This window comes from Eucyclogobius newberryi, unplaced genomic scaffold (assembly GCF_026437365.1).
Source record: "Eucyclogobius newberryi isolate DKJ021-1_F unplaced genomic scaffold, fEucNew1.0.hap1 SCAF_7, whole genome shotgun sequence".
Lineage (NCBI taxonomy): Eukaryota > Metazoa > Chordata > Actinopteri > Gobiiformes > Gobiidae > Eucyclogobius > Eucyclogobius newberryi.
Genome location: NW_027316389.1, coordinates 20,473,687 through 20,487,431, shown reverse-complemented (window position 1 = coordinate 20,487,431; position 13,745 = coordinate 20,473,687). Strand labels below are relative to the sequence as shown.

The 13,745-nt window shown below is 38.7% G+C and overlaps 1 protein-coding gene across 1 annotated transcript in view; it reads left to right on the top strand.

Moving 5' to 3' along the window:
* The window catches only part of spg11 (SPG11 vesicle trafficking associated, spatacsin), a 47,080-nt gene that overhangs the window by 18,921 nt on the left and 14,414 nt on the right, over positions 1–13,745 (top strand). Inside the window, exons 19-32 of the mRNA XM_072434487.1 lie at positions 392–556; positions 1,149–1,215; positions 1,974–2,136; positions 3,104–3,312; positions 4,446–4,554; positions 5,019–5,178; positions 5,785–5,936; positions 6,552–6,684; positions 7,651–7,851; positions 8,976–9,083; positions 9,254–9,419; positions 10,166–10,380; positions 11,414–11,906; positions 12,985–13,260. Coding sequence (XP_072290588.1) covers positions 392–556; positions 1,149–1,215; positions 1,974–2,136; positions 3,104–3,312; positions 4,446–4,554; positions 5,019–5,178; positions 5,785–5,936; positions 6,552–6,684; positions 7,651–7,851; positions 8,976–9,083; positions 9,254–9,419; positions 10,166–10,380; positions 11,414–11,906; positions 12,985–13,260 — 2,617 coding nt within the window. The remainder of the gene's footprint in view (positions 1–391; positions 557–1,148; positions 1,216–1,973; positions 2,137–3,103; positions 3,313–4,445; positions 4,555–5,018; positions 5,179–5,784; positions 5,937–6,551; positions 6,685–7,650; positions 7,852–8,975; positions 9,084–9,253; positions 9,420–10,165; positions 10,381–11,413; positions 11,907–12,984; positions 13,261–13,745) is intronic.

The following is a 13,745-nucleotide window of genomic DNA, read 5'->3' as shown; positions in this document are numbered from 1 at the left end:
CTCACAAACTTAACATAATAATAACATGTTACACCATGGGAATGAAAGAAAATGTAAGATTTCACAGTTTTACATCAAAATATGATATCATCTTCTCACCATTAAAGCCAGTTCAGTTATTCAAATGTTGACCGTTTTTGATTTGAAAGTCGTTTTTCCCCCTCAACAATAAATCTGTTTTGTCCAACACACAAAGGTAGACGTTTAAATTTGTTGCTCCTAGATTCTTTGGTGTTTTCTTGCAGATAACTCATTGTTTAATTTTAACTTTCTATGAGTAAAATAAACAGTGTTGTAAATTTGGGCTCTGAATTGAAAAACGGTTCATCAATTTCCCTAAAAACGCTCTTATCCGTTTGTTTGTTTGTTTGTTTGCGCGTGTCGTGGTCAGGTCCTGGTCGACGGCGCGAGCTCGGGCCGCTCCGAGAGAACGGTGGACCCTCCGCTCCTGAAGATGGCGCTGTCTCCGTATCCCAAACTGAAAGCCGCGCTGTTCCCGTCCGGATCCAGAGGAAGTCACCTGCCCCAGGACGTCTCGGTCTACCACCTCCTGCAGGTGAACTCACTCTCTCCATCAGGGGTCTCCCAAGAAGCTCCCCAAAGGATTTAGGGGGGAAAGTCCAATTTGATGAAGCACAAATAATAATGATAATGGCTAATACTTGACTGTCGCTACATTTCTTGCAACTTTTTAACAGGAGAAGCTCTTTCCCGCATTTGTCTCGTAAACGCCGGAAACTTCTGCTCTGAATTATGCATTTTCAGACTTTTTAAACTACTTTGCACAGCCCGAAATGTCAAATTTATTTACAAAACCCTTAAAAAAAGCCCTCAGTTGATCGAGTTTAAAAGCTGATGATCACAACACAAGTAGCCAATCGTGCGTCCTAAATGTTTGTCATATTTGGATGCCGAGACTATATAAACTGGTTGTAAATCGTGCAGTCACTCGTAAACGTTTTATTATTATTTTATTTGTGATGTGGTCAGAATGTTTTCCGCCACTTTCGAAACATTAAAAGGTTAGATTTCATGGCTGAAGTGGGCAAAACCCGTAACTTCTATGTGTTGATATTACATTTGTGAGCGTAATGTAAGAGTTTCGGGGTTTATTTTCACGTTTTGTAAAAATATATTCTATTTTGCAGTCTCTTCATCCCTTGGACCCATCTAAACTTTTCAGCTGGCAGACGGCAAACACTCTCAACTCGACTGGTAAGAAACCCAAATATATATTTTTTGAGTTAAGTGGATTTAAACCGTAATCATTATTAAGTTTTAGAGTTAATACAGTATGTGTAAAAAGATAAAACAATATTATTCAGCTTTTAGTGGCTGTAAGTTTTGTCTGTAGGTTAAACACGCTTCTAATTCTACCTTATTCTTAAAGTCCCTATGACAGGCTTTTAAGATTTTCAAATTTTGACTTTATTTGGTGTATTTGTATCTGTTGTACACATAAATTACAGTTTTACATCAATCGAGCAGGTATTTATGGAGAAAACGTTAAAAAATCTGTAAAAAATAACAGAAAGTGATATCACACTAGGGACACTCATTCCAGTCAAAGTTTATGCAGAATTTATACAAAGAAACAACTTTTTTGACCCTCTAAAGAGTAATTCAACAAAATAAAGTCGCTCTCATATATTTTTATTTGTCAAATTAAAAAACAAAAAAAGACATTAGATGAGGTCATCAATTACAAACAGGAAGGGAAATTATAAACCGAAAAAATGAGCTTTTCTGTGATCATTTTTTAAAATATTTTTTTTGCAAAATTCTAAATAATATTTATCTTTACTGCATTTTAGCTCAATGAGTCGTCCGATCTGTAGGGGGCGCTTTAAATTCAAAAAAATATATTTTAACAATTGTTGACGAATAAATTGCACATTTTTGGACATGAATGAACCTGAATATGTACATGAGAAAGTATATTTGGTTTGAAAACTAAAAATCCACACTCGCAGAGACGACGGAGCTGCCGCATTTCTCGAGTCCGGCGCTGGTCAGTAAGTTCGCTTTGGTGGAGAACCTGGACTTCCTGTATTTCCTGCGTCACGGCCGACCGTCCTTCGCCTTCGCCACGTTCCTCCTCCAGCATCTCAACGGCTGCAGCAACGTCAAGCAGCTGTGAGAACATGATCATTTTATTCATTCATACAAAGCAGCTCTGTCTACATCAATAACAGCTACAAAACATCCTGTTTTTTAATTGTATTTGATTTTTAAATTTGGCTTTCGATCTTATTTTCCTGAACATAAACGAGTCTGCTCTCCAAACCACATACAAGTTAATAAGACTTTTTTTCGGACAATAGAATTTAGAACACACAATAAAAGCATGTTATTTTTCAAATGAGTATCTAATTTTAATGCTAGCTTTAGTTTTGACAACCCTAGCTTTTACTGATTAAAAAGCCTCAAGCGGATCATTAACAATTTGAAAAAAGTGAATCTCTATTTGATTTGAATTGATCTAAAACGTCAAAGTTTACGCGTAATTTACACAAAATAAACAACTTTTTTGTCATTCTAAACGTAATTCAACAAAATAAAGTCGCTCTCATATGATTTTATTTCTCAAATTTTCTTTTTTTCCCAGTGTTTGCTGGGTAATTTCCCAGTCTGATGTCATCAATTCCAAACAGGAAGTGAAATTATAAACCAAAAAAATGAGCTATTCTGTGATCAAATTTGTTTATACATTTTATACAAATTTTGATATGTAAATCTTAACTACAATTTAGTTCAATGAGTCATCCGACCTGTAGATGGCGCTTTAATATTGTCAGCATTGGATAGAACATTGGATATGGATTGGTGCATTAGGACAGGGCTACATTTAAAAGCAAAGATGATGTTCTTGTTCTTTCCCCACAAGTGCAAAGAAAACATACACCCGATAAATACATAATATACAGTATAAATACAACACCCGATAAATACATAATATACAGTATAAATACAATAATCTTTGTTACATCTTTCATTTACTGAACGATAAGTCAATGTAGCAATTATCATGAATAGAAATCCGTTAAACCACCCACATACCTGACTGTTTTGGTTTTGAATGTTCTGACCCTCCGCGTGTCAGTCTGCAGCAGGCGGGGCATCAGGCGTACCGTTTGGGCGTGCAGTACTTCAGCGCTCCCTCGGTCGGCGCGGCGGCGGTCTGCTTCTGCGAGCTCCTGGGACTGTGCAGCCTCCAGCTCCGGGTCGACCTCCGAGTCCTCAACGCCATCCTGCAGCACCGGAGCCAGACCGACACGCACGCCACGACGACGCAGCATCTGCAGACTCTGGGTAATACGCTCAGGTTTCAACGCCTTTGTGCGTTTAGTCAATTAAAGGCCGTATGAGGGGATTTTATGATTTTCTAGTTTGGACTTTATTTGGTGTATTTGTACATATAAATTATAGTTTCACACCAATCGAGAAGGTGTTTGTGGAGAAAACATCTCTTGAAAATGACAGGAAGTAACATCACACTAGGGACACTCATTTCAGTCAAAGTTTACGCATAATTTACACAAGGAAGCACGTTTTTTCAGTCTCTAAACGTTAATTCAACAAAATAAAGTTGCTCTCATTACTTACTCAAAAAAAATTGTGACATTAGATGAGTTTTTGCGTTTTTTGCGTTTATTGGGTAATTTCCTCGTGTGATGTAATCAATTACAAACAGGAAGTGAAGTTATAAACCTAAAACATTGGCTATTTTCTGAGAATATTTTTTTATAATTTTTAGAAAAAAACAAAACATGTATATATACATCTTTACTGCATTTTAGTTCTGTAGGGGCCTTACTTGATTTTGAACTATTAACCCCGCCAACTTAGTCCCTTTTGTCGTTCTGATGCACCGTAACTCGGGAACAACCGTCTGATATAGTCCTTTGCAGTTTTGTCCGTGTGGTTCTTCTACATTCGGCTTTTTGGTTACTCTTGATACTGCACTATAGCCGGTAATCAAGTGTCTGGCATGGTGTAGTTTGAAAAGCGGTGGCCCTGTCTGTAGCTTCTGTCTTAGCTAATACCCAACAAAATACTTATTAGGAGCATAAGGAACATTTATTATAACTAGAAAACATTCAATCAAGTACAGGGCCTTTTAATCTGTCACATTTACATTATAAGGATTTATATGGAACAACAGAAGGAAGAATGTGTGGAATAAATTAGGGGAAGATTTTTTATTTGGTCATTATTTGTAAAAAAAATGAATTTAAAAAAGGCAGATTCAACTCCTTTTTTACTTTGTTCTGCATTAATAGTAACTCCTGTGTAGTTGTATCTTCTTTCATAGCTTTAGCCACGCCCCTTTTTTGTCACCTAGACGATCGGCAGAACGTGTTTTTAGTCAAGCAAGAATGTCAAACCAACAACCCAAAATGTAAAGGAGGCACTCACCCTTTCCTCTTGTTACTTTACCTCAGTGTCTAAAGGTCTGAAGCTTGTGGAGGCGGAACCAGGAGCAGCGGCGGAGCTGATTGGTCACCTGGAGGCCGCCGTCTGTCACAGTCTGGAGCAGAAGGGAGTCGGGAGGTGAGCTGGACTTATAATGTATGTTGCGGTGACAGAGAACGTTCTAGTTTCTTTCCGAACAATCCTTACGTATTCTTGTCAAACAAAAAAGGAAAATGGAAATGTCTTCTCTGCCCGTTTTTTAATTATCACAATTGTTTATGTCATACCGTATTTTCCGCACTATAAGGCGCACTCAAAAGCTTTTAATTTTCTCAAAAAATGAGTAGTAGTAGGAGTAGGAGGAGTAGGAGTAGGAGTAGGAGTAGGAGTAGTAGGAGTAGGAGTAGTAGGAGTAGGAGTAGGAGTAGGAGTAGGAGGAGTAGGAGTAGGAGTAGGAGTAGGAGTAGGAGTAGGAGTAGGAGTAGGAGTAGTAGGAGGAGTAGGAGTAGGAGTAGGTGGTCCAACAAAACGGCTGAACATTTGCGTATTTCCAGTACTGACATAAAGAATACTCACTGATATACGTTCCTCGCCCTCCTCAGGTGTTCGTACGAGGCGGCACTGGAGTGGTCGCTCGCCGTTCAGTTCTGCCAGGTCCATCAGCTCCGGCTCAGCTCGGCGTTCCCCGCTCACTGCGCTCAGGACGGGCACTTCGTTCACTTCCTGCTGTTCGTCCAGCTGCACAATTTCCCCCCGCAGCAGGTAGAGCGCCACCCACTGGCTCGAGCCCCCCGAAGCTGCAGGATCGCGGACGAGCCCGTGAAGAAGAGGGGTTTATTGCTTACGACCTTGAAAGCCTGTTGATCCACACACACACAGCCGCTAATTTGTATCGCGTGTATCCCAAATGTGGAAGACTTGTCCTCTCAAATGTTCTCATATCATTCAGAAGTTATATTTATACTTATACTCCGGAGCGACTTATATGTGATATTATTTGTTAGTTTCACACTTGCAACCTTATTTCATACTCCAGTGTGACTTGTATATGTTTTTTTCTTCTCTATTATGCATTTTTTTGGCTGCTGCGACTTATAGTCCGGAAAATACGGTAGAACTTATTTGACCTCAGATGCATGAGCTTATTGCTTCGCTTGTTGATTCTGCAATAATGCAAACCGTTCCTTTGTGAGAAAAAAGAAACGACCGTGTTTTCTATGTAAATCCCGCTTCGTATACAGTTACGTGGCGTCCAAAGAAAAGTGGAGCGTTGTGTAAATGAGTGGAACGAGGGAGCGGCACTCAAATGGCTGCGCAGGAAAATCAAACATGTTTTTTTTTTAACGTTTAAGCTGTTTGTGTGTCCAGGTGCGGTCTCTGGCGTCCGAGTTCAGTCCCACTCTCTGTTCTCACCTGAAGCTGGCCTTTCAGGACCTGCAGCTGTTCAGTCCCAGGAGCGGTGGAGCCGAGGAACAGCTGCAAGAGGCGTCGACGGCGGAAGAGCGGGGTCTCGCTCCGAGGTGGGCACCGAGCAGACACGAGAGTAGTAAAGAGTTTGAGGAGAAGATGCTGAATAAATTTAAAAGTAAAGGTGTTTTTATTTTTTTACATGATACTTTACTTGATAACAATATTTGGGCGATGCGATAAAAAAGCATTAAGGACGTGCTAAAATTCTTGGACAAAACATGAATGGGCCATAAATATAAATCAGAATATCACTTTATTCTCTCTTTTTTAAATCTGTTTTAATCGTTTTAATTGTGCAGCTCTCCACACAACAAAATTGTAATATTATCAGGGATTTTTTTTATATATTTCCCGCCTCTTATTGTAAGTATTATAATATACTGTATTTATTTTATTTTTAAATAATTATTGCTTAGTATTTTATTCATACATTTAGTTAACATGTTATGGTTTTACAGCATTAGAAATTGTCTCAAATCTCGCATACAATAAGACAACACTTATATATATGTAGTGTTTTTGAAGATACTCAAAGGCCTTTTACATAGAAACAAATGGACAATACTAATACTATATATAAAATACTATTTAGGTCACTGTTTACTTGTTTTATGTTTACTTGAGTGGCATTTAAAGTAACTCAACTCTCTGTATCATCTGTCCAGGAGCTCAGAACACCTGAAGGAGCTGTTCCAGGTTCTGCTGCAGAGCCAAAAGCAGACCAGCCCTTCTCAGTTTCTCCTGCAGGAGGCGCTGGTGCAGCACTGCCCCACGCTGGCTGTGCTCGCCGCCTGTCAGGTAAATGACATGCAGGAATCAAAGTTACACTACTATTTTTATGATCTAGAGAACTAATTAAGACATGATAGATTTGTTCCACTCGTAATTAGATTTGTGTTGATTTTGCTATGAACGTTTTATAAGTTTGTTTTTTAAGGGACTTTTTTTGTTCTTTTATTCCTTTAGAATAGCATTAATTATTCATTCCGAGAACCACAAAATCTATTACAAAAAACCCAAACCAGCTTCTTTTATGACCATTGAGTTATTTAAGATTTTGTCGCACACATTCTCACTGTTTTTCACTTTCCAAAAACACTTTAATTGTAAATTGTTTAACGGAAATTGGCAAACATGAACTCCAGAAGCAAACAAATGAAAATGAAATGCCCTGATTGTTATTTAGAGAAAAGCTCAAAACACTGAAGCGAAAACGCCGCTAGCGACGCATTGGTTTGTGTGTTTCGAGCGCAGTTAAAGTCGGTAGAAGTGAAACACAGGATTTAGAGCTTGAATTGTTCATGACGAGGATGGATAAGGGGATAAGGTTAGGAATTAATTAGGAGTTTTGTAAATGTAGACAACAGAGCACGTTTTCTGAAGAAGACTTAAATTATTACAGTTTAATTCGCAATACGTTTAAAAAGTCAGATTCTGTTCAGACTGCACATACGCATAAAATAAATTCAAATAAAATAATTAAGATAAAACTAAATAATTAAAATAAAACAAATTAAAATAATTAAAATAGAATAATTGAAATTAAAAAAATGATTTAGATAAATTAAATATTGTTTACAACAATATTGGTATAAATTAGTCAGTTTAGTTCTTTTAAGTGTGAAGAGTCGTGATGTGCTAATACGTTTGAGAAATATGGAAATAATGTAACACAGCGGCGTTTTACCTTATCCAGTGGTACTTTTAGTCCGGATACATGCAGCGGCTACGGAGCATCTGACTCTTACCTGCTTTGATTGACAGGGGGCGGAGCGTCTGTCCTGCCTCTGCGTGTGGGTCCTGACCTCTGTGGATGAAGCTACAGCGCACGACGCCACCGCCCACCTCAGCGTCGCCCCCCAGCACCACGACTGGGCGCTGCACGACCTGTCGATCATCTGGAGGACGCTGCTGGGGCGGGGCCAGGTCACGTCCCTTCTGCGCGGGTTCCAGCTGTTCCAGAAGGTAAACGGGTCTTATCGGGTTATGTACAGTGTGTCCCAGTCCAATATCAAGTCTGGATGGGTTTTTTTTTTTTTTTTTAAATGGTTAAGTACAATTTTCACAATTTTAGTGCTTAGTTGAATTCGCAGTACTACAATTTAGGGCCATAGTCCTTTAGTCCATTAGTTTATTAATCCTTTAGTCCTTTAGTCTATTAGTTTATTAATCCTTTAGTCCTTTAGTCCATTAGTTTATTAATCCTTTAGTCCTTTAGTCTATTAGTTTATTAATCCTTTAGTCCTTTAGTCCATTAGTTTATTAATCCTTTAGTCCTTTAGTCTATTAGTTTATTAATCCTTTAGTCCTTTAGTCCATTAGTTTATTAGTCCTTTAGTCCTTTAGTCCATTAGTTTATTAATCCTTTAGTCCTTTAGTCCTTTAGTTTATTAATCCTTTAGTCCTTTAGTCCTTTAGTCCATTAGTTTATTAATCCTTTAGTCCTTTAGTCCATTAGTTTATTAGTCCTTTAGTCCTTTAGTCCATTAGTTTATTAATCCTTTAGTCCTTTAGTCCTTTAGTTTATTAATCCTTTAGTCCATTAGTCCATTAGTCCTTTGGTCGATTAGTCCTTTAGTCAATTAGTCCTTTAGTCGATTAATCGCTCATTGGAGTCTTGGTTGACCAAATTTTGTAATAGTCGACTACTTATTTTATCAGAATTTGTACGATTTTTATGCACGACTGCAGAAAGGAGAGAGCATGGAGCGAGTTTGCTGGAGTGACTCTGCTTATTCACTCATAGAGCCTCTTTTGTTTTGTTGCACACGCTCATAATGGATAATAATGTCATACTCTTTGGTACTTAATGTTATTCGTAGAGACACAAGACTCATTTCCCACAAGACGAGACACAAGATTAAGATGAGACACGATCATATTCTGTCTATTTAATATTGTGTAGAACAGATTTATTCAGCTTTCTAAGAGGCATAACTCATTAACATTAACCCTTTTTTTTGTCCAAGCTTTTTTATCTCATGATGTCTGTTTTGTAGCATGAGATCTTTTACCCAGATATTTGATTTCAAAACATTTCTTGATTGTATTTATCATGCTTATTATTATTTGTATTTTCTTCTCATCAGGACTGCCCTCTGGTGCTGGTGTTGAGGATGTTCGAGTTGTGTTGCGACTACAGAAACTTCACTGAGGCCAAAGCAAAACTGCTGGACTTTCAGAAGACCCTCATCGCTGTGAGTTTTTTAATATTCCTTATATTTTAATTACCGTAACCGCTTAACATGTCTTTACTTCATCAGGAGTTCCACATCCGTGCCGTTTGAGTCCGTGGATCTCCAACATGTTGGACCTGTGCCGTCCTCTGCCTCTCTCACCTGTGCTTTTCTTCTTCTCTCTCCTGTAGCTGAGAAGCAGTGGCCCGGCGCCCCCTGGTGGTCTCCCGCTGCAGTGGGTGGAGAGCCAGGCGTCCGTGGTGCTGCTCACGATGCTCCAGCGCTGCTCGTCTCAGTTTGACCTGCACCGACTCCTGCAGCTGCTCGCGGACGTCAACCAGCTGCTCAAATCCAACGGTGCCACTTTTGATTCATACATTTGTTATTAACACGACTGAAGTGAAGATGAAGTTGATTATACTCTACTGTACTACACTATAATGTACCGTATTTTCCAGACTATAAGTCGCACCGGAGTATAAGTAGCCCAAAAATGCATAATAGAGAAGAACAAAAACATATAAGTCGCACTGGAGTATGAAATGAGGTTGCAAGTGTGAAAATAACAAATAATATCATATATAAGTCGCTCTGGAGTATAAGTATATAAGTATGAAGATAATACTAAACAATAAACTAAAAAAGGTGCAACTTATAGTCCGAAAAATACGGTATTTATTCTGCAGTTTAAAATTCAATTCAAAATTATATAATAAAAAAGATACATATTTTCTGCAAACACATTCTTCTAATTTTAAGTCTTTTTTTTTTTTTTTTTGTATGAACCACATAATATTGATACATAATTCTAATTCTAATGTGATTTTTTGGCAGTACATACATCATTATTTCAAATATTTTTTCAACAATATGGCCAAAACAAATGTGAATTATGTGTAGTTATTATGAAGTGGTGCCGTTTCTTTCTTGTATGATAAATCGGTTGTTTATTGTAGTTTTAGGTGTAAAAAAAGTCGTAGTAGAAGCAAAGTAGTAGTAGTAGTAGCAGTAGTAGATTTTATGCTTGGTTCTTAGTTACTATTTGCATTGCTATTGTCATTGTGATCATTTTAATCCTGGATCTTCTGGTGCCGTTTCCGCAGGTCCAGATTTCAGAAAGCTGAGTCAGTTGAGTCAGCTGTTGCAGGGCTCGGGCGTGTCTCTGTCTCCGCGGCTGCTGCAGTGCACTTCCCCCTCCGACCAGCAGGAGGAGCTACAGGCCATAGTGGACGCTCTGCAGTCCAGGGGGCGCTACACTCAGGCCCGGCAGGTGTCCCAGCTCGCCGGGCTGCCTGTGCACCGACTGCTGCTCAGCCAGGTACAACGGAATCACAAACGGTTGCTATTGTTGTTGTGGGACTCGGAACTGCAAAAACTGTCCTTTCTTTAATCCTTAATGTCATCTTTGGCTTTTCTGTGCATGTAAAGCGTCTTTGAGTGACCAAAAACATTATAAGACCTGTAACATGACGTAGTAAACTGGTAACACAGTTTTTCAGAATGCAACTATGAAGGACATTGATATGTTCATATTTAGAGATTTATAAAAACATTGAGGACATCACGATTGATGTGTTGGGGATGGGCTAAATGAGATGATTGATTATATTGTTTATATATTGAAGATTAAAATTAGACCATCAGACAAATAAAATGACAATCCCAAGAAGTGCTGTAATATCACTTTATAATGTGTTTTTTATCCCCTGTTTTTGTAGCATTTTTAACGTACATTATATAATTAATATTGCATTTTTTATTATGTTTATTTATTTTAACATTAATAATATTCATAATATTTTTGTAATCTGCCCACCTCTGACATAGATTAACTTCTTAATCACAATCAAACTATCAAAAAACAATCTTAACACTAATCTTAATAGATTGTACACAAAAGTGCAGAAACAAAAAGTGATTCACTTTATATTAATGTTTCGATTAATACACTGCACATTTCTATTCTTTTGCACCTTTTTGACAGTTTCCTCTCTGTCATGAATATTTGATATTCTAATATTGCGCACTTATAGGGGCTGCACTAATTTGACTGTTTTGTAATGTGAACAACAGAACTAGATCATGTACTTGACTTTTTTTGCTTGTAATAAAGTCAAATCTGTTTTGCCCCAGTTCAGATTGTAGTAAAAGCATCTATTTGGGTGAATATGACACCACAGCACATTTTCTACATATTAATATAAAGTGTGTTATTCTCCAAGAAGTTCTGTTTTCACATTTCAAAACAATAGAAATCAGATTCACCTTTAAAAATAAATACAGTATATCAACCACCTCCGCGTTCACAGTACAAACTCACATCTGCTGACCACGTTTGTCCTCGTTTGCAGCTGGAGCAGGAGGTGAACTCGCTCAGGGAAAAGCGTCAGTGGAAGCGTCTGGAGACTCGAGTGAACTTCTGGAAGAAAAGCCACGACCAGCTCGAGACCGACGGCACTGACCCGGAATCGGCCGCGCGCTTCATCCTCTCCCAGTCCGAAACCCCGAGCGCCGACCCCCCAGCGACCCCCGAAGACGACCAGACCCGGCTCCTGAACGTCCGAGAGAAGTGCCTCCTCATCGCACTGGCCTCGCACTGGCTGTCACGCCTCAGCCCCGTTCCCGTCTCCCGACTGGAGGAGCTGGAGAAGCAGCTGTGGTTGAACCGGGTCGGGCAAAAGCTGCTGACCGACGCCATCGAGAGGGAGAGCGTTTTTAACCTCCCGCAGACCGTTTCCTCTGAGCTGAACACGTACGACGCGCTCATGAAGGAGTTTTCCTTCTCCAACGTCCCGAGCCTGAACACGGTGTCGTATCTCAGTCTGGACGGGCTTCCCGGGGCCGGTGAGTGCAGACGCCAACAAGCAAACGTTACATTAAAAGACAAAATGTTCTAATACCGTTTTTTCATAGTTTTGGCCGGGGTGCGACTTATACTTATATACCTATACTTATACTTATACTCCAGAGCGACTTATATGTAATGTTATTTGTTATTTTCACACTTACAACCACATTTCATACTCCAGTGCTACTTATATATGTTTTTTCTTCTCTATTATGCCTTTTTTGGCGACTTATACTCCGGAAAATACGGTATTAGGGGTGGGCGATGTTGACAGAAATAAACGTTTTTCTTTTTTTTTTTTATATCCTGATGACAATATTCAGACGATATTATATCAATCAGAATAACAGAAATGTGTTTAAACATGTCTTTAAACGTTTTAGTTTGCTTATCAGACGAATGTGACAGACACATAGGGAAGTCAAGGTTATTAGGTTTATCGATAATTGTGATTATTCAAGCCACAGTATAATCGTAAGAACCAAAACAATAATAATCGTGACCATTCTAGAAGCAGAATTAACTTTTTGTTCAATATATAGCCCAAAGAATGGACCTAAATGTTTTATCTGGCTATTTTGTCACACTTAACTATATTTCGTCTTGAATTCAGTTAAATTTCGTAAAGCTGGTCACAAACTTTCAGAGACAGTCACATGTCAGAGCACGGGAATGAAAGACAATTTAAGATTTCACCGTTGTTCGGTCACAGTCTCAATAATCGTGAATAATCGTTAAATCGTGATGTTTTTCCTCACAATAATTGTTACACCTAAAGTTGATATCATGACATCCCTACAGACGAGTGCAGAAATATCAGTTTAAAACTTTTTATTTTTATTAAGCTCTTTTTGTAGATTTCTTTTACTATAAAATATGTACTTAATATTCAAATTGTGCATATCTTTAAAACAACATTCACAATTTTATCTTTAATGCCAAGAAACGCCTTCAGTTCAGTTGATCTCCTTATTATATTGTTGTTTTTAATGTCGATTATTGCACCAGAATAAAGAAAAGACATTTACTTGTATAGATGACTGTTCTGATCTGGCTCTCTCTTCCTGTCTCCAGACTCCAGTGGTGCCCCCTGCTGTCCCCTCGTCCTGAGCGCGGAGCAGCGGGACGTCCTGACCGCTCTGGTGGGGCAGTTACTGGACGAGGGCAGCATCCACGAGGCCAGTCGCGTTTGCAGATACTTTGGGTTGTTCCACGGCGACTTGTGGCTGGTGCTTCGCTGCAGAGCTCTGGCCTCAGGAGAAATGAGCCCCGAGCAGACGGATGCAGAGGCAGAAGCAGACGGAGACGGAGACGGAGACGCAGAGCCCAGGATGTCAGGGATGTCCAGCTGTGAGTTCATGTGTATGACAGAAATAACGTTTTGTAAGGACCGCACGATAAATCAGAAATCTAATTAAAACTGTCATTTAAATGTTGATAATATTGAGAATGTTGTTTTGAAGATCTGCTAAAATTTTATATTGAGTACATAGTTTGAAATGTAACCAAAAGAGCTGATTAAAAAGAAAATGGAACAAAAGTTGTGTTGCAAACATACAAATGAGGGTATAAGATAATGTCTGATCATTAAACCTCAACTGATACATCTATGTTTCAACACATTTCTGTTTGATTTTGACATAATATCGTCCGACTATCGGTGAAAAAAATATCAAGAAATTAAATTTTGTCACTTTCATGTAACCTTGTAGTTTAGACTTCTGCAAATGCATAAAAAACATGGGATTCTGTGAGTCAGTCTTTGGAATCCGTTGTTTCTTAATTATAAATGCTCCTGTGTTTAAGTTTTGTTTGAAGCTTTTTGGACTAATTCC